Source organism: Castor canadensis, chromosome 17 (genome assembly GCF_047511655.1).
Source record: "Castor canadensis chromosome 17, mCasCan1.hap1v2, whole genome shotgun sequence".
NCBI lineage: Eukaryota > Metazoa > Chordata > Mammalia > Rodentia > Castoridae > Castor > Castor canadensis.
Window position 1 is genome coordinate 47,594,345 of NC_133402.1, and position 19,875 is coordinate 47,614,219.

General features: G+C 36.3%; 1 protein-coding gene across 6 annotated transcripts in view; it reads right to left on the bottom strand.

Moving 5' to 3' along the window:
- The window catches only part of Setd2 (SET domain containing 2, histone lysine methyltransferase), a 116,890-nt gene that overhangs the window by 42,360 nt on the left and 54,655 nt on the right, over positions 1-19,875 (bottom strand). For 4 of the 6 annotated variants that reach the window (XM_074059455.1, XM_074059456.1, XM_074059457.1 and 1 more), the window contains one exon: positions 18,114-18,773. In XM_074059455.1, coding sequence (XP_073915556.1) covers positions 18,114-18,773 — 660 coding nt within the window. Of the gene's footprint in view, positions 1-15,381; positions 15,661-18,113; positions 18,774-19,875 lie in introns of all 6 variants that reach the window. The other 2 variants (XR_012443175.1, XR_012443176.1) reach the window with 2 other exon arrangements.

Sequence of the window (19,875 nt, forward strand, 5' to 3'; positions counted from 1 at the left end):
AACAAACACACATTCATGTACATTCAAGTTATAATTGTTATACATCAAGATTGCCTTATTCTTTGCTGTATCTCTAGTACCAGAAGAGTGTCTGGCTCTCAGTTACTTGTTCAGTGAACAAGTGAAATTCTACTTCTAATTTATAGAAATCATCTACACAGGGCTACATAGCCTCAAAGTATTGCTTATACTCCAGTGCTTTTTATAACTAAACCATCAATCTCTTCATCCTACACCAACAATTTTATACCTAGAAAGAAACCCTATAAAGGCCTCACTTATTAAAAAACGTTCTGTATTTCCAGGACTAGAGTAATAAATGTGCCTCTGCAATGCTTAGAACGCCTGCTGTTGGCAATCTCTCCCCTTTAGCTAAAAGCTCAAAATCAATCTTCAAATTGTTTGATAAACACAGAATCACTGATAAGTTCATGTAACACCAATGCATCCAACATCCTCTATTAAAATGTGTAAACACACTGGGTGTGGTACCATATGACTGTGATCCCAGCACTAAGGAGGCTACAACAGGAGCATCACAAGTTTGAGTCCAGCTTAGGCTACACAGCAAGACCCTCAAAAAAGAAGAAAAAAAAAAAGGTGCAAATGTGAGTGAAGATATTTTTAATATGTGGACATAAAAAGCGCATGAGATTAAAAACAAAAGAGCATGAGTTCTATGATAGCTACTTATGGAAGTATAATCTGCTTAACCATGTAACAAGATTTGAGTTATCAAATATGGGCTAAAATCATATATTAACACTCTCCTATGTTTTGGATGCTTCCAATAAACAGTACCTGCCATCAAGGAGTTCAAAAATAATTATAATGGTAGAGACTGTGTACTCTGTGCCATGTCCTTCAAGTACATTTCTATATACTGCTTTTTTGTTTCTTTGTAGGGGGCGGGGGGAGGACTGGAGATTGAATTCAAGGTCTCACATTTGTTAGGCCGGTGCTCTACCACTTGAGCCATAACCCTAAGTCCTTTTTTGCTTTATTATTTTCAAAGTAGAGTCTCATGTTTTGACCAGGGGCTGGTCTCAGACCATGATCCTACTACATACAGCCTCCTGTGTAGCTGAAACCACAAATGTACATCTTCATACCCAGCTTACTGATTGAGATGGAGAGTCTCACTAAGTTTTTTGCCTGGACTGATCTAAAACTGTGATCCTCCTCATCTGCTTCCTGAGTAGCTAGGCTTGCAGGTGTGATCCACTACAACTAGCCATTCTTACACTCTACTAACAGAGATATGACCATATCTACAGCACATATAAAACAGGCTAATAAAAGTTAAGTGACTATCCTAACACAACGAATTACATCCTGGATGTGAGATGCTAGCCTAGTTTTTAAAATTTTTATTTACTTATTTACCTATTTATTTATTTATTTATTGGTGGAACTGGAGTCTGAACTCAGGGTTTCGCACTCACAAAGCAGGCTCTCTAATGCTTAAGCCACATCTCCAGTACCCAAGTGAAGATTTTGTATGTCCAAAGTATACACCATAAGCCACTACTTCTATTCCTTCACAAGCGCCAATAAAACAGAAAGTGTTTGTGTGTGTATATTTAGATATATATACACATACACATTTATATATATATATATATATATATGTATATATATATATATATATGTATATCTACACACACACATATATTAGCTTATGACAGTTATATATAAAATGGTTAAGAGAAATATAACAAAAAGATACTAAAACTGGTTTGGGCTTTTGGAGAGAGGACTAGAAAATATATCCTAAAGGAAGAAGATATTTCAATTGTTTTGAAGGATGAACAGAAATACAAAGAATCCAGGTGCCAGTGGCTCACACCAGTAATCCTAGCTACTTGGGACACTAAGATTGGAAGGACTGAAGTTTGAGGTCAGCTTGGGCAAAAAGTTCACAAGAACCCATCTCTACCAATAGCAGGGCAGAGTAGTGCACCTGCCATTCCAGTGACAGGGGTAAGCATAAAATAGGAGGATCATTGTCCAGACACACCTAGGCAAAAAGCGAGACCCTGTCTCCAACATAACCACAGCAAAATGGGCTGGAGGTGTGACTCAAGCAGTAGAGCGCCTGCCTTGCAAGTGTGAAGCCCTGAGTTAAAACCCCACTACTGCCCCCCCCCAAAAAAAAAAAAAGAATTAGGTGCAAAACAAGACTGAACACACATATTTATACCAACTCCATGCTAAAGTCCTATAAAATGACAGTGAAAGAATAAAAATGGTGTAAAACCTCTGGATATCTTTTCTAAGACTATTAATCATATGTGGATTCTGAATGTATGTGTGAAGTTTTTTTTCTCCTAAACCATGACTAGTATCTTTTTTTTGATAATTCAGAACAATAGTATAGTTATGAAATAAAAGTGTTTTTAAAAAACAAAAGCAAAAAACACTACCAGGAATCAGTGGTTCACACCTGTAATCCTAGCTACTTGGAAGGCTGAGATTGGGATGATGGCAGTTCCAGGCCAGATAGGGCAAACAGTTCAAGAGACCCTCATCTTTATAACTGTGAAACCCTGAGTTCAAACCCCAGTCCCACCAAAAAAGAAAAAAGAAAAAAACTGAAAATAAGAATAAATTTTGGGTTAGTTGAAAACATTACAGAAAAAGAGGTTAAGAGTCTCCCAGAAAACTAGAGAGCATCATCTTAAGCCAGGCTCAGACGGCCAAAAATCGCATGTTCTCCCTCATATGCGGATTATAGACCCAAAACAAATACAGTAATATTATTGGACATCGGTCACACACTAAAGGGAGAACACACATGGGAGAAATAGGGAAGGAAAGGAAACTAAAACTTGAATGTGGTTTGCTCCCTGTTGAGGAGCAAATAAAGGTAATCTTAAATTGGCAGAGGCCACTATGGGAAAAGGCCCAGGAAGTACTGAAGAGGTCTGGTAGAAATGAACCAATGTGGGTTGCAATACACAAATGCATGGAAGCAACACTAGGAATCTCTCTGCATAGCTATCTTTAACTCAAACTAGCAAAAACGGTATGTCTTTCTTATTATCTCGTCTGTTTTCTCCTCAACATAATCAAAGAAGAGGGCAGAACAGGTTCTGCCCGGAAGGAGGGCGGGATTACACAAACAATGTATACACATGTAAGTAAATGTAAAAATGATAAAATAAAAGGAGAAAAGAAAAAGAAGTTTCCCAGAAAACAGAAGAAGAAAAATTGGAGATTAAAAAAAAGTAAAATTAAATGCTAAGTGCCAGAAGTTCTACATCTTATAATAGGAATTCCAGAAAGCAAGGGGAGAAAAAAAAAATGAGGGTAAGAAAATATCAAAGAAACAACACAAGAGAATAGCTTAGAACTAAAAGATATGAGTCACCCTATCTCATAGGCATGGAGAGGGCACAGGGCACCTACCACAACAAACGAACCAAAATTCTAACAGACTTCAGTAGATGCAGTAATACCCTGAACTATTTTTTTGCATGTGTGCTAAGAATTAGACCCAGGGCCTCAAGCATGCTAAATATACACTATGGACTGAGCACATCTCCAGCTACTTTATCTTTAACATTTTGAAGTCCAAATGATAATTATACATTTGACAAATTAAGAGGGAATAGAATAAAGGCATTTTTTAGGTTTAAAAGGTTTCAAAATTTTATCAAAAGAGAATGCTAAATATAGACTATGGAGTTTCTAAGAGTCAAGTTCTAAGTTCTACGTCATATATTTCATAACTGTCAACAGTGTACACTGTACAGTATTAGATACTTTAAAAAGACTTAATTTCTGAGTGATGGGAAAGCTTTGTAATGTTTATGCAAATCCAGTACATATTAATAAAATATTGATGTATATAAATTCAACAACTAGGCATTTAATAGAGGTAAAGCTTTGAAGCTTTACTTTTGGGTAATTATGTAAGAGGCGGTGGCTATTTAAAATATCTAAAAATCTTTAAAAAAAAAAAAAAAAACAGGATTTTTCTCAAACCGAGCATAATTTTGAAAAAGTTGCCTTCCAACAAAATCTTCTCTTAAGAAAATCTTAGTTATCTGGAAACTGCATTTTTAGTTAGTGCTATAGTTAGCAATAGTAACTATTTTAATTAAAAGAGTTGATGTGCTTTGGATGTTGGTTACTAGAAAAATGAAGCTATTGATACAAATTAACATTATAAAATGGATAACCAGTCTGTGGGAGAAGATTATGAGTTCCTTGAGTCTGAAGGGCAGGTGCAGAATGGTAAAAGAAAGCTGAAAACATACATGTCAAACTTAGGAAACAGACTAAAGCAAGGGATCAACAGTCTGAGGGAAGTCTTGAAAAACAGTAATTTATAATGAGGTTCTATAGGAATCAGCCTGATAAAGAGAAATGTAGGTTGATCTAGAGAAAGTAGCCTGATAGAGAGAAAAGTAGGTTGATTTGAAAGAAAATAAAACTTTGAAATACAGGAAAATTTTTATAGTTGATTCATACAGTTATGTTTTGTCCTTAAATACTTGAACAGTCATCTATTACTAGATTACATGGTCTAATCTGGAATATCTTGTGTGACAATCTCAATAAGTCTCAGTGGTGCTTGCCTAGTATGTATGAAGGCCTAGGTCAATTCCCAACACCGCAAAGAAAGATAAAAGGAAAAAAGAAAAAGTACTCATTGGGCTGGATGTGGTGGTGCATGCCTGTATTCCCGCTTCTTGGGAGACAGATAAGAGGATCTCAGTAGGAGGATCACAGTTCAAAACTAGCCTAGGCAAAAAAAAAAAAAAAAAAAAAAAAATTAGGAAAAGCCTACCTCAAAGAATCAGCCTGGCATGGTGGTGCATACCTGTAATCCTAGCTACTCAGGAGGCAGAGGCTAGCCTCAAGGCAAAAACATGAGACCCCATCTGAAAAAAAATAACTATTAAAAAGAACAAAAGTCAAAACAAAACAAAAAAAGCTGATCGGTGGAGCTTGAATGGTAAAGTGCCTGCCTAGCAAGTTCAAAGCCCTGGGTTCAAACCCAGTACCCACCACCACCACCACCCACCTACCCCCCCCCCACACACTCATTGGAACATACTCATTGGAAGCTTGTTGGAAAAGTAATGGGCATTTTTTTTTTTTTTTTTGAGGTTCTGGTGGAGGTGTGAGCCACTCCATCAGCCCCTTTGGGTGAAGGTTTTTTTGTTTTTGTTTTTTGATAGGGTCTTGCAAACTTTTTGCTGGGCTGGCTTTGAACCACAATCCTCCTCCACCTAATGGGTACTTTATTAAAAAATCACAAACAAGTTGCTAAAAAAATACAGAAACAGGATTAAAATGAAAATATGAAGCAATGTATAAAAGAACTTTTCCTGAGGGCTGGGGATATAGCTCAACAGCACAGTGCTTGTCTAGCATGTGCAAGCCTGGGGTTTAACTGCAATAAAGAAAGAAATTAATAAAAAGAAAAGAAAAATCTTTTTTGGAAAGGAAAAAGAATGCTGACTTAAGGCTGTTCCTGAGCTAAACAACATTAATGAGAACAAAATAATTTAGATTACCTGTTTTGTAATAAATAACACGTATGTTTTTAAAAAAAAAAACTAAGACTAAATTAGTTTTTGTTGGCAAACACAGATAAAATCTTGTTTGTGCCAAACGAACTTTTTCTTCTAAATATTTTGCTAAATAAAAGCAATACTAAAAAAAAGAAGGGAAGAAGAGCCTATACAAAGTTCCACTATCATAGATGGAAGAACCCACAAAAAGAGACAAGAGAGGATAAAGAGAAAGAAAATATGAAAACCAAGATAGGAGATATGGAGACTAGAAGGTCAGTACAAACTTCAGGTTAAAAAAAAAAAAGAATCCTATAAAAGGAAATATTTTAAGAAACAATGAAGAAGCTGGGTGTTGTGGTACAAGCCACCATCTGGAGGCTTAGACTGAGGATCAAGACTTTGAGGCCAGATTGAGCTACATAGTAAAACCATACCTCAAAAGAAAGATCAAAAGAGAAAGAAAGGGAAGGAAACGAGGAAGGGCAGGAGGAAAGAAGGAGGAAGAGCAAAAATAATGACAATAATATTTACAAAATTAAAGAAATATGAAATACTCAGTTTGAAAAGGCTAAGAGGGCCAAACAAGAAATTAAAAGACTACTACTTACTAAGTTTGTATCTGGTTAGTGGGAAATCTCCACTAGACAGATTTGGAAAAATTGGAAGGAAGATTTAGAAGATAATATACTTTCTAGAGGCTTCATAAAAGAAAGGAGAATGAAGAGTGACAGGGAGAAGGAGAGAGAGGGAGAACAGCATAAACTTGTCTATTTGTTTTGGTGCTGGGATGGAACCCAGGACTTTGTGCATGCTAAAGATAAGTTCTATACCATTGGGATAGTCACCTAGCCCGTTTATTTTTTTTAAAACCTTAAGGAAATATTTTTATTTCCAACTTCAGAGAGCTGGGCTCCCAAGAAATGAAAAACAGTAAGATCTGTTAATCAACTTTTACCCATATCTTAAAATAAGCAAAGAATATAAAGTTATCAGAATGCAAATAGAAAGATGTTCAATACCTGATGTGTAAGAGTTATACAAAAAAAACTATAATAATACACCATTTTTGCCCATCAGTCTGACAATACCTATGTTGACCAGGTTGTGGTGATGAGCATATTCACACATACACACACACACACACACACACACACACACACACACACACAGAGTGGATGACAGTTAAACTGGTACAATTAAGAACAATTTCGCAATGTCTGTCACAATTACAAATAACACAAATCATGACTCAACAATGCTACTTTTAGTAACTTATCTAATATGCATATTTTCCACATGTGTGTATGTGTAAAATTACTTAGGTAAAAATTAGTTGCTATTACAGCAGAGATATCTGCACATCCATGTTTGTTGCAGCACTGTTCACAATAGACAAGTTATGGAGTCAGCCTTGGTGCCCACAAAAAGAAGAATGAATAAAGAGAATGTGTTTGATAAAAGCGAGAGCACACAAGGGAGGGGTGAGGATAGGTAAGACACCTAAAAAACTAGCTAGCATTTGTTGCCCTTAACGCAGAGAAACTAAAGCAGATACCTTAAAGCAACTGAGGCCAATAGGAAAAGGGGAACAGGTACTAGAGAAAAGGTTAGATCAAAAAGAATTAACCTAGAAGGTAACACCCACGCACAGGAAATCAATGTGAGTCAATGCCCTGTATAGCTATCCTTATCTCAACCAGCAAAACCCCTTGTTCCTTCCTATTATTGCTTATACTCTCTCTACAACAAAATTAGATAAGGGCAAAATAGTTTCTGCTGGGTATTGAGGGGGGGGAGCGGGAGGGGGTGGAGTGGGTGGTAAGGGAGGGGGTGGGGGCAGGGGGGAGAAATGAACCAAGCCTTGTATGCACATATGAATAATAAAAGAAAAATGAAAAAAAAGAAAAAAAAAAGAAAAAAGAAAATCAACATTAAAAAAATAAAATTAAATTAAAAAATAAAGAAAATGTGTTCTATATATACACGATGGAGTTTTATTCATCCACAAAGAAGAAATTATGTCATTTAAAGGAAAATGGATAGAACTGGAGATGCTAAGTGAAATAAGCCAGACTCAGAAAGACACAAATGTTTTATCTGCAGAATGTAGGTTTAAAACAAACAAAGGGCATGAAAGTAGAAGGGGAACTATCTAGGAAAAGTAAGGGGATCTAGGGGGAAGGGGACAAGAGAGGTAATGGGGACTAAGTATGATCAAAATTCATTATATATATGTATGAAAATGTCATGATGAAACCCATTAAAAATACCCAAAATAATAAAAAAAAAAACCTGACTCTCAGAAAAAGAAAATACTTGCTGTTAAACCAAAGAAAGGAATCAATCTAAATGGCTATAATAGGGGATTGATTAAATAAATTATACTATATACAATCAAATATCATGCTGCCATAAAAAATAAAGAGATTCTCTGTATGCCTTTTGAATTTTTGTTTAGTTTTTGAAACTGGGTTATGCAATGTAGCCTAGGATGGCCATGAACTCACAATCCTCCTTCCTTAGCCTCCTGAGTTGTGAGGCTACAGATGTGCCCCACATATGCCTGGCTAAGAACTGCCTATATTTAAACCAAAGATACAAAGAAAGGCTCCTGCACAGAAGTAAGAGACTCCTGCTCACTGACCACATTCCTAGTGAAGACCTGTCTACTTACAATTTCTAAATGCTGCTCTTCAGTAAAGTGCTATACTGAAGTCCCTAGTTCATTATTATTCTGTTTAAATTTGTTCTTCCCACCCTATTTTTTTTTTCTTTTTTGCAGTACTGGAGCTTGAACTCAGGGTCTATACCTTGAGCCACTCCACCAGTCATCTTTTTTTTGTGATTTTTTTTTTTTTTTCCGAGATAAGGTCTCACGAACTATTTGTCCAGGCTGTCTCTGAACCATGATCCTCCTAATCTCTTCTTCCTAAGTACCTAGGATTACAAGTGTGAGACACTGGTACCCGGCTCCCACCTTATTTCTTCTCTAGCCTTGCTCATCTTGATGATGAACCAAAGCATCTCCCTTAGCAAGGATGAGTTTTATTCCATATACATCTGCTACACTTAGGCTAAGTACTAAAACATGAAAATCAACATCTGACACATTCCCTGCTTTCAAGGACCCCCTAAGTCCAGTAGCAAATGTGTGTGCAAAGAAAAAAAAAAAAAAAGAGGCGGGGAAAAAAGAACATTCATGCAGATTACTAATCACTAATGAATAATCAAGGTCGTAAGTAAATGTTTCACCAATTTCCTATTTGTTTTCTAGACAGTTAAATTCAGATCTAAGATTTTCCCTGATACATTTCAATTTTAACTACCTCCTCTATGTTTAAAATTTTAAAATTACCACAGCCCTCCAAGTGACTTCAGTGAAGTAACATATTACTACACTAATCAAGCCAACCCTTAAGTTGAGAGCAGAAGCCTTCCTGGTATCCAAGCCATCCAGAAAATATATTTTTGGACCATAGTTTATTCCTGTCCTACCCCACACATATAAATATTCCAGTTTGAGAAGCTGCTCATATTTATGGACCTTGGCCTCAGAAAAGCCTACACTCTTATATGTGATTTCAGAAGTTATGAAAATTCTTTGTTGTTCAATCATGGATTGCAGTTGAAAATCACCACAACATTAAGGAGAAAAGGATACACGAACAAAACATTAAAATGGTCCCTACAACTATAAAATTCAGACTTACTACAATTTTTGAATCAGTAGACTAAAAGAAACGTGAAAGATACTAATCAAAAATAACACAATTGCATGAACTGCCTTGCAAGGACAAAGAAATGACTATTGTTTTGGACCAGAATAGGGAGTTGAAGAATAGAGGATTTAAATCACAAGACCTAAGCCAATTTTCAATCCTCTCCCCAACTGGGCATCCGTGGCTCATGCCTGTAATCCTAGCTATTCAGGAGGCAGAGACTGTGATTCAAAGCCAGTCTGTGCAAATAGTTCACGAGACTCTATCTTGAAAAAACCCATTACAAAAAAAGGGCTAGTGGAGTGGCAGAGTGGCTTAAGGTATAGAGCCAGAGTTCAAACCCTAGTACCACAAAAAACAACAACAACAAAAAACAAAGCACCACCACATACTTCATGAGATTGAAAAGATTCATGTGCACACACACAAATATTTTCTGGCCACTACCAAACACAAGATATACTCTAGACACTCAAGAGGTAGTGTGGTACCATGGAAAAATATGACCTTTCTTCACTTTTTCATTCAATCATTTATAAAATGCCAAACTACCTAATAGGCTTTCACAGGGTTGAGGAAGTAGAAGTTGGGAAGGCTCAAGTAGTCAGGACAGAATCTGCCTCTGCCATCACACAATGCACCATTGTGAAATGTTATTTGCTATGACTGTAAAGAATGTTGTAAGAGCATATTCAAAGGGCACAGCAAACATGGTGTCCTAGAGGACAGGAATAATTTTCTGGGGAAAAGAATGAAATTTAAGTAAGAGACATCTAAAACAACAACAACAAAAGTGTTTTTAAGGGAGGCATAGTGCACACCTACAAACCCAGGTACCTGGGAGGTAGAGATGGGAAGATCACAGTTTGAGGCCAGCCCAGGCAAAAGTGAGACCCTATCCCCCAAACAAGTCAGGCCATGGTGGCACATGCCTGCGGTCCTAGCTATGATGGAGGTGGAGGTAGGAGAATTATGATGCAAGACTGGCCCTGGAGAAAAAGCAAAAGACCCTATGTGAAAAATAACTGAAACAAAAAGAGTCTGGGGTAAGACTCAAGTGGTAGAGCACTTCAACCACAATGCCCCAGTTCAAACCTTAGCCCCCCCCAATAAAAGAGGTGGGGGGTGTTCAGGAATGAGAGAGAATGTGTGTTCATTAACAGTAGACACTCACTGTTAGACCGGAACGGCTTGAAATGAAACTGCAGAAATAAATGTTGCAGCACACAGCCACATTAAGAAAAATTTAAAGGACTAGGAACAAAGCTCAGTGGCCAGGTGTTTATGTAGCATGTGCAAGGCCCTGGGTTTGATCTCCAGTACCACAAAAAAAAAACATTTAAAGATGGGCATTACGATACATGCCTATAATCCCAGCACTTGGGAAGCTGAGGTAGGAGAATCATGAGCTCAAAGCCAGACTAGACTACAGAGCAAGTTCAAGGGTGGCTTGGGGTACATGAGATCCTGCCTCAAAAGAAAAGAAAACAAATTTTACTTCAAAAGTACAATGTAGAACTGTTTAACATTTTTAAAAAGGAGTGCTAGGCATAGTGCCTCATGCCTGTAATCCTAGTTACTCAGGAGACCAAGATCAGGAATATCAAGTTTCAAAGGAAGAAAAGTTAGTAAGACTTGAATCTCAACAAAAAGTTGGACAAGGTGGCACATGCCTGTTACCCATCTACGAGGGAGGTAGGCATAAAATGGGAGGATCACAGTCCAGGCCAGTGCAGGCAAGAAAAGTGAGACCCTACATGAAAAATAAAGCAAAAAAGGGCTGGGGGTGTAACTCAAGTGGTAGAGCACCTGCCTAGCAAACTCAAGGCCCTGAGTTCAAACACCAGCAATGCCCCTCCCCAATTTTTTTTTTTTTTTCTTAAATAGCATTGGCATGAGCTGAGTAGTATTTCCAAAAGACTACTTTGGCTACTGAATACAGCACTGATTATAAGGGGCACATGGTAGTCTTACTATTGTTAAGAGATAAGTTATTATTTTTACCATTACTATGAAGACGCCACCATAATAAAAGTAACTCTTACTAAAAAGATTAAGTAATGATCTCTGCCCTTGAAGATCAAATGTTTAGGGAAAGGAAAGCAGCATTTAAATAAATAATTTTTCTATGTTACGATACTACATTGTAAATCAGGCATCAGTGGCTCACACTTACAATCCTAGCTACTCGGGAGGTTGAGGAGGATCCCAGTTCAGAACCACTGGGGCAAATAGTTCACGAAACCCAATCTCCAAAATAACCATAGCAAAATGCACTAGAATGTGGCTCAAGTGGTAGAGCTCCTGCTTTGCAAAGTGTAATGCCCTGAGTTCAAATCCCAGTCTGACCAAAAAGAGAGAGAGAGAGTGAGAGAGAGAGAGAGACAGACATTAATACATCAGAAGGAATGAAATGCAACCCTAAATTTAAAGGAAGGTATTTTAAAGATGATATTCTTAAGCAAGGAGAACTATGTTCAAAGAGAAGTACAAACAGACTGACATGACTCAGGCACTGAATATTAAGAGAAACTGTTGGCCAAGATTGTTTAGACATAGAAATAGCTTTGTTCTCTGAGTAAAAAGGGGTGTCTGCAATGCTACTAGATTCTTATTAATAACATCTGTGTTTTTAAAAGTTAATGCTGTATCATTATGAAGGATTACATGACTAGGGAAAGAACGAAAGCAAGAGGAGGTAGTTATAAGAGTTTAAACAAGAAATGACAACAGAGTCCTTAATTCAAAATGGCAAAGAGAGATATCATACATATTTAATATATATGATAAAAGAAACCTCAGGTGTTACAAGAAATACAAGTTTTTAAGGGATAGTCAGAGGAACAATAAGTAAGAATTACAGAAGGAAGCACAATAGATTCAGAAGAGGGTGTGGTCTCAGATTGACAGAAGAAAAGAGAAATAAAGAGTGACCAAGTACACTGTATATGCACACAATGAGCCTGGAACAGCATGTTATCCCAGAAGTTTAAAAAATAATAGAGACGTGTCAAAATGAGATAAAGGGGTTTACACTGGCCAAATATGGGACAGTAAAAGCATCCAATAACTGAATTAATAGATCATAACCCACTAAATAAAACAAGAACCCATAAATCTAAGCTAACATAAATCAACTTTGAATAAAAAAAATGCACAAACAGGTAAAGCTCTTGGTTTAAAAGAATGCCAACCAATAATCACAGAGATAAAAAGAATGATGGATTAGAAAAATCACTATTTGGGCCAATCATCACAATGTTTCAAGAAAATCACTGAATATTGAATTTAAGGGATAAATTTGATGAAAATGACATTTACATATTTCCAAAAGTGCTCAGATGTCACACTTTTTTTCTTTTTTTGAAGACAATGTCTCACTATATAGTCTAGGCTTGCCTCAAACTCATGATCCTCCTACCTCAGCTTCCAAAGTGCTGGGATTATAGATATGTGCCACCATGTTCAGCTATACTTTTTCATTATAAGGGAGAAAATAGTAATTCTACATTGGAGAAGCCTGGCAAACAATACTCCAATTGAGTGATCAAGGGTGACAATGTCAGTAATGGGACAAATTAATATCATACGAAGACTACTAATGTAATGTTCCGGACAAACATGCATAACCCTGAATCCAAACAAAAGAAAACTTCAAACCCAAAGTGAGGGATAATCTACAATATTCAAAAATATTTTTAAAAAGGTAAAGTTTACAAAAGACAAAGGAAGACTGAAGAACTGTTCCAGATTAAAGGACACTAACTCAACTCAATGCTGCTCTCAGACTAGATTCTTAGTCAGAAAAATAAATTATTATTGCCAAAAGGACATTATATTAGCAACGGGAAAATCTGAGTAAGGTATGCTGAGTAAATAATAGCTCTGTATCACTATAATTTATTGATTTTGATACACATACTAAAGCCACATAATAGAATGTCTCTGCTTTTAGGAAATACAGTATCTAGAGGCAATGGACCACCTTATTTGTAACTTACTCAGAAGAATTAAGAGATAATTGGCAAGATGTTAACACCGAAGAACACAAATGAAGGGGTTAAAGGACATTTTAACCAAATTTTCTCTATATTGCCACTAGAATACATACACAATATTATTCTTGGAGGTTTTGTAAGTTTGAAATTTTGTTTATAGTTAAAAGTTTAAAATAGAAGAAAATGTAAATGTTTTCATTATGGTTATATATAAGTCTAGAATATACCTCCTAATCTACACTAGAAGAGTCTCTTTTAAGTTTCTAACTGGGATGATCATGTCCTGAGGGAAGAACAACATTCCTTAAAAGTCTTTTCTAGCCTGGAAATTCTTTCTATAATATGCATTACCTTCTCACTTCTCATATAGTCTTACATCCAAATCACTTAAAGTATCTTTCCCTAAACAAAACCAAGACATTAAAAACAAAAAATAACAACACAACAACAAAAACTGTTTTCATGGGTAATTGAAACATAATCATTGCTCATCCAAAACGGTTAAGCGAAAATGACTTCTCTCAAAAGCAGAATGTGAAGAACAAGATTCTGTACTTTATCATTTAGATCAGGTGTTAGCAATCTTTTTCTAGAAAAGGCAAAAGAGTAAATTCCACAGGCTTTGCAAGTCATTCCATCTCTGTGGCAGCTGATTCTACCACTATAACGCAAAAGCAGCCAGAGAGGAATTAGCATGGCTGTGTTTTATTTGTTTGTTTGTTTTTAAAAAGGTAGGCTTTGGTGATACAAGCCTGTAATCCTAGCTACTTAGGAGGTAGAAACAGAAGAACCTCAGTTCAAGGCCAGCCCAGGTTAAGTTAGTTCAAGTCAAATAAAGAAAGCAAAAGGACTGGGTGTGTAGCTCAAGTGGTAGAGTGCTTGACTAGCAAGCAGAAGGCTCTGAGTTTAATCCTTAGTGTAGGGAATACAACTTTAAAAGAAAAAGCAAAAAAAAGACAGTGGGGAAAATTTGGCTAATTCTGATTTAGATAAAAGTATTTTATTTGACAATAAAACGAACCACAAAGTTTTAGACTATTTTGCCTTTTACAAAATAAAACATTTATTTTAAAAAATTTGAATGCAACAGTATCTAAAATAGCATTCTCTGGGGACAATTCTAATTTAAAAAAAAAAAAAAAAAAAAAAAAACCAGAGTATGTAATATTGATTTTCTCTTACTCTACTAAAGACTTCAAATTTCTGTGCCCAGAAATCTAAGGTCCACATAACTTCATTCTCAAATGTTGCATGGCATAGTTCACATACAACATTCGTGATGGAATGAAATTCCAAGTAGTGATTCAAGTATTTTCAGTTTAGATGGGCATAGCGGTACATGCTGTAATCTCAGCTACCCAAGAAGAGGAAGTAGGAATTCAGTCTGAATCTGGTCTGGGCAAAAGTACAAGATGCTACCTGAAAAACAAACTACAGTATAAAGGGCTGAAGTGTGGCTCAAGTGGAAGAGTACTTGCCTAACAAGCTCAAGGCTCTGAGTTCAAACCTCAGTACCACCAAAAAATAAAAAAATAAAATAAAAAATAAAGATAATGTCTAGATTAAGATGAAATAAGAGAAGAATAAGAGTAGTCATTAAGAAGAGCTCAATTTATCACAAATAGGAAGTGTTCCAAATCATCTAAATTTAGGTGGAAATGGAACTCCCCAGGGTTCATAGTAAGGAGAGACGCACATCCTATAATCTTAAGTGTTTGTAAGAGAGGCTCTGGAATCACTAACTACTAAAATCTCTTGGTGTTTAATAGCAATTGAGACTACCATATTCATGGGCACCTTACCTCCTTTTCACATGATCCAAATGAATAAAGATTTTCCAGTCAAGTTATAATTAGTAATTACTTGTAATCAGTTGTTTTGTGTTGTGTAATCTAGGCTACATTTTCAGCATGTGGAATGATGTACAATTCCTTTTGCAAAAAGAAGTATATGCACATGTCCCTGCTAAAAATGCAGCCCAGTAAATTTGCATTTGAAAATGAATAGATGTTCATGAGTAGTAACATATTAGGTGATGTTTCTAGTTAAGGTCTACTTTAGGAGTCAAAGTGTATAAGCCTTGTGAATTAAGGCAATGGTCCTGTGTATATAGGTATAGAAAAAGTAGCTCACTTAATCCTTGCCAGAAGTAGGGATTTTCCCGGAACGACATCCATTGTCGGCAATGGACGCATCAAAATAACGCCGGCGCCAGTGAGTTAACCACCTCTGTCCTCTTTTCACCTATTATATTTTTCATGCATCATCCAACTTCCCAACCATCTTCCTGTTTCTTCACAGAATGCACGCTAGGTTCTTGTTTTTCTTCAGCACGAAGTTGGAAATGGAGTTGAGAAAAGGAGACACATGGTCAGCTGGTGATGTTAACAAGCTCCTTGCTGCCCTGAGAAGCTAGATGGAAATGGTTCAAGTTACAAGGGGGATCATCATCAGATCTGGGAGGACAAAGAGTAATTCATGAAGCTTCATCCCATCCCTCCCACCCACTTTCATTTACTGATGATCCCTATAGTCTGCTTTCACAGCAAAACCAAGATTAAGGAATCTGAAGCAATCCCTTGCAGTTCGTCACTCCATCAAGTTTAGAAAGGTCAAGTGGAATGCATATCCAGAAATATTACAGTGGCCCCAGAAGGTCAGGGAGCATTAAAGTATCTAAAAAACCCCACAATCTTGGATGAATGCCTTTTTAGTATATCTTGGAATTAAGTATCAACAACTTAACAGGTGCTAAATAAGGTTGGTTGAACAAGACATTTTCTTTTCAATCTACTTGAACACATAGGTGGAAGTCAGACAGAAGTAGTTAACTCTTTCAATGCCGGGATAGTATGGATATACAGTGATCAAGTTAACTCAATGTATTTTCCTAAAAAGATGTTCAAATTATGGGTTCTTGATTTCAGACTTCTGGGTAAATGATATCCAAAGTATTGTTTGTGTTTGTTTTTAAAGGACACCTAGTCAGAGTTTAGAAATCAGAGCCTTAATAAATGTTAATTAGAATGATAGAAGCATTAAGAACCCCACAACCAATGTGTAACAAAATATCACAGTTAAGTAAAGATATTTCTCAGTAATGCAAATTCCAGAGCAAACTACAGTTTGAAAAAGAAGGGAGGATTTTATTTGATGGCTCCCTTGATGATAAGATTCAGGATAAATCCAAAGGCTAAGAAGGATATATTTTAAGTATAAGTAAAAATTTACACCTCAAGTCAAGAGGAACAGTAATGTACATATTATTGTGAAATTGCTTTGATCTTTCAGATAGGAGTGGAGAAAATAAGAAGGGTAAGAAATAATTATGTACATCTGAAAAATGTATGCCCAGAGTATGAGTCTGAATTACCGCAGTTATAGCTAATTAGGCTAAATATGTCTACAGAGTAATTCATACCATTACAATTACAGAAACAAACTATTATATACAGAAACAAAATATTTACTTTTCACAAATTTAAGACAGATTTATCATGACATCTTAGCAACCAGAGACTTCTCAGGCAAATTACTGAGTCTACAATGTCACTCACTCTCCTCCTATAAAACTATGATTACAAAGACTTTTTCTGTGTCTACTTGTGTACTTGTCTCCATCTCTACCTTTGTTACTGAGCTACAGTCATAATACAGGCTCCACCAGCAGCCTCCAAACACAAGAACTTCTTTTAGGGACTCCTGTACTGTCACAAAGCAGGATTTAAATAAAGACCTACCAAGTGACAATCCCATCATCTCTTTCAATTAACTGCAATTTTGATTCCTGCAGTTCACACACTGTATCATAAACAGATTTGCTATGAACATTTTCTTTCATATTTATTTTAAAAAGTCAGATTTCATAATACTTAACAAGGCTGAGTTTATGCTGAATTTTAAGTGATGAAACAGTAACGAGTTAAGAGCACTTATCAGTAAATGAAAGCTGAAACCACACCATACTAAACAAAGGGTCTCAACACAGCAAATAGGAAACACAGTATACAACCAAACACTACTCATTTTGTTCTGTGTAAGGCCAGTTCTACTGGGTCAAATCACAGAATCTAGTGGGGTGAACATTGCAGTTTTATTTTCCTGCAAACAAATCTGGATTGCTGGTTTATCTGAGTGTTTTCCCTCTGGCAGAAGAAAGCATTAACAGAAAAACAGGCCCACAAGGTCCTCAAGACCTGGATCCTAGGCCCAGATTACTTACAACCAAAATGTACTATGCCTCTCATAGCTTCATCTTGTGGTTATCCAAGACACAGAGTAGGTTTTCTGCAAGGCAAACCCTACACATCTTGCTACATTCCATATCAAAAGATTATGTATATATTAGGCATAAGGGTTCCAGACCTTTTTATTTTTCTTTTAGATAACAACTTTAGTCCAAAGAAACTGGAATTTAAAAGCAGGCCTATTTCAGAAACAATAAAGGAACTGAATGCCAGCTAGTTCCAGAAAGTAGTTTTTCAAGCTCATTTTTAACGAGAAGTTGCTAAATTACCTTGGATTTCCAATTAATTTAAGTAATATTTTCTGATTACAAATAGAATCATAACATTGTTACTCAAACAATTTTTGTTTGAAGAGCACTGGAATGACTAATGCCACTATTGTGATGTGCTTTTCTAAAAAAGGGAAAGGGGAACATCTGAATATTGGGTTTGACTGGTATGACTCTTGTCAAAACTTAAAGGACAGTTGAGACACATTTAACACTAGCTGATTGTAAGAAAGATCGTATTTCACTTTTCAGAAATACCCATGGTTAGAAAAACCTAGTCAATTTGACTTAGGGTTTATGGAACTAAACCTTAATTATTCATGTTAAAGTGAGCAAAATGTTTTCTTACCTTTAGGTCTTTCCAACTGTCCAGTAGCTTAGTGGCCAGATCACTTATGTCCACTGTTTTATCAGGCTGTTCTTGACTCCTCTCACTTTCTACATCAGACACACCCTCCTCTTCATCTTGGGATGGTGTTTCCTCAGCAATAGTTTCTTCCAGTTTTGTGCCATTGTTGTCTTTAGGCTCTATCTCAATGTCAGCCTCTAGTTCAGATGGTAGCTTACTGGCCTCAATGGTGGTTTCACTTTCAACTTTGGACTCGGGCAACTGTTGTGGGAGTAGCTGCTGCGACTGCAACTCTTCCTCTTCTTCTACAGTGATATTTTCTAACTGATCAAGGTCCTCTTTGCCATCTTTGCCTTCTAGCTCACTGGTTGCATCAGAGATTGCACTGTCCATGCTATTTTCACTTATAATTTTAAGTCTGCGAAACATGAGTTTCTTAGGAGTATCTGTGTCCACTTCCGTGGTCAGCTTGGTGGAAGGATCAGGTGTATTAAGTGGTGTATGAGCACGCGATGTATTCTCACTAGAATAACCATCTCCTTCACTCAACGGAGGCACAGAAGTCTTGGTCTGAGACCAACGTTGAATAATTGGAAGTACTTTGCTTTCCTCCAACATATTTTTAGTGGGAATGGGCAAGTGTTCCAATGTCTTTATAATCTGATTAAACATAATTAAAAAAATCACTTTGTACGGTTGATCTCTCAAACCTGGAGACTCAGATTATTTCTGTAGAAGTAGTGCATTTTAGTACTATCTTATTAAATTAAGACAAATCTGTGCAAATATAGACATATTTAAAGGTCACATTATTTTCATTGAGAAAGGAAATAAAGCTGTTTTAATAAGTCTGATCCACAATAATAAAATGCAGAGCGAGTAACTACTCACAACATAAAATGGGACTGATTAACAGTTTCTAAAGGAGTTCTCAAAACTACATAGCTGTGTACATTCATACACTCCTGGACCTAATACTGAGTTTCTTTTTCTACTAACTTCCCCAAGTGACTGTAATAGAGGCTTGGGAACTATACAACAAAATATATTTCAATTATGTCTCTTATGCAAAAACTGCAGGTATTTTCTTCTCAGCATAGGATAAGTAACTATCTAGTAAGGAGAGAACCTCTCTTCAACACATGTTTACAATGAAATCCAAGAATCTCTTACAAAGTACTCACCAGTGGAGTTCTACAGAAACCCTAAGACTTCCCCAATTTATTGCCAGATATCCTGGGAGAAGACTAGAGGCAAGAACAATTACTTCCTTGTCCACTCCAATGTTTTGTTTTAAAAAGTGTTTTATTAAATAAATGATTTTGGGATATCAGAAATAACGTGGTTTTTTTTTATTACATTTACTGTTAATTTCATGGGAAGGGATAAAAATGCAACTCCACTAACACATTGCCAATGAATCTTTACTTAGATTTCTTTTTATTTATTTATTTATTTTTTGGTGATATGGGGTTTGCCAGTACACAGATCTTGTAAAATACTTATTTGATCCTCAAAAAATTCTTACTCTTAGCCAGGTGTAGTAGTACATGCCTGTAATCCCAGCACTCAGGAGGCTGAGGTGAAAGAAATGCAAATTTGAGACTAGGCTGGGCTACATAATGAGACCCTGTATCAAAAAAATAAACAAAAGCAACAAGTCCATCCATGTTATGTACTTCACCAATTTTTAGAAACCCCAGAATTCAAGTTTTCTGTTACCCAACCATTTTAAAACTATGCTCTTCGCAGCAAACTGAAT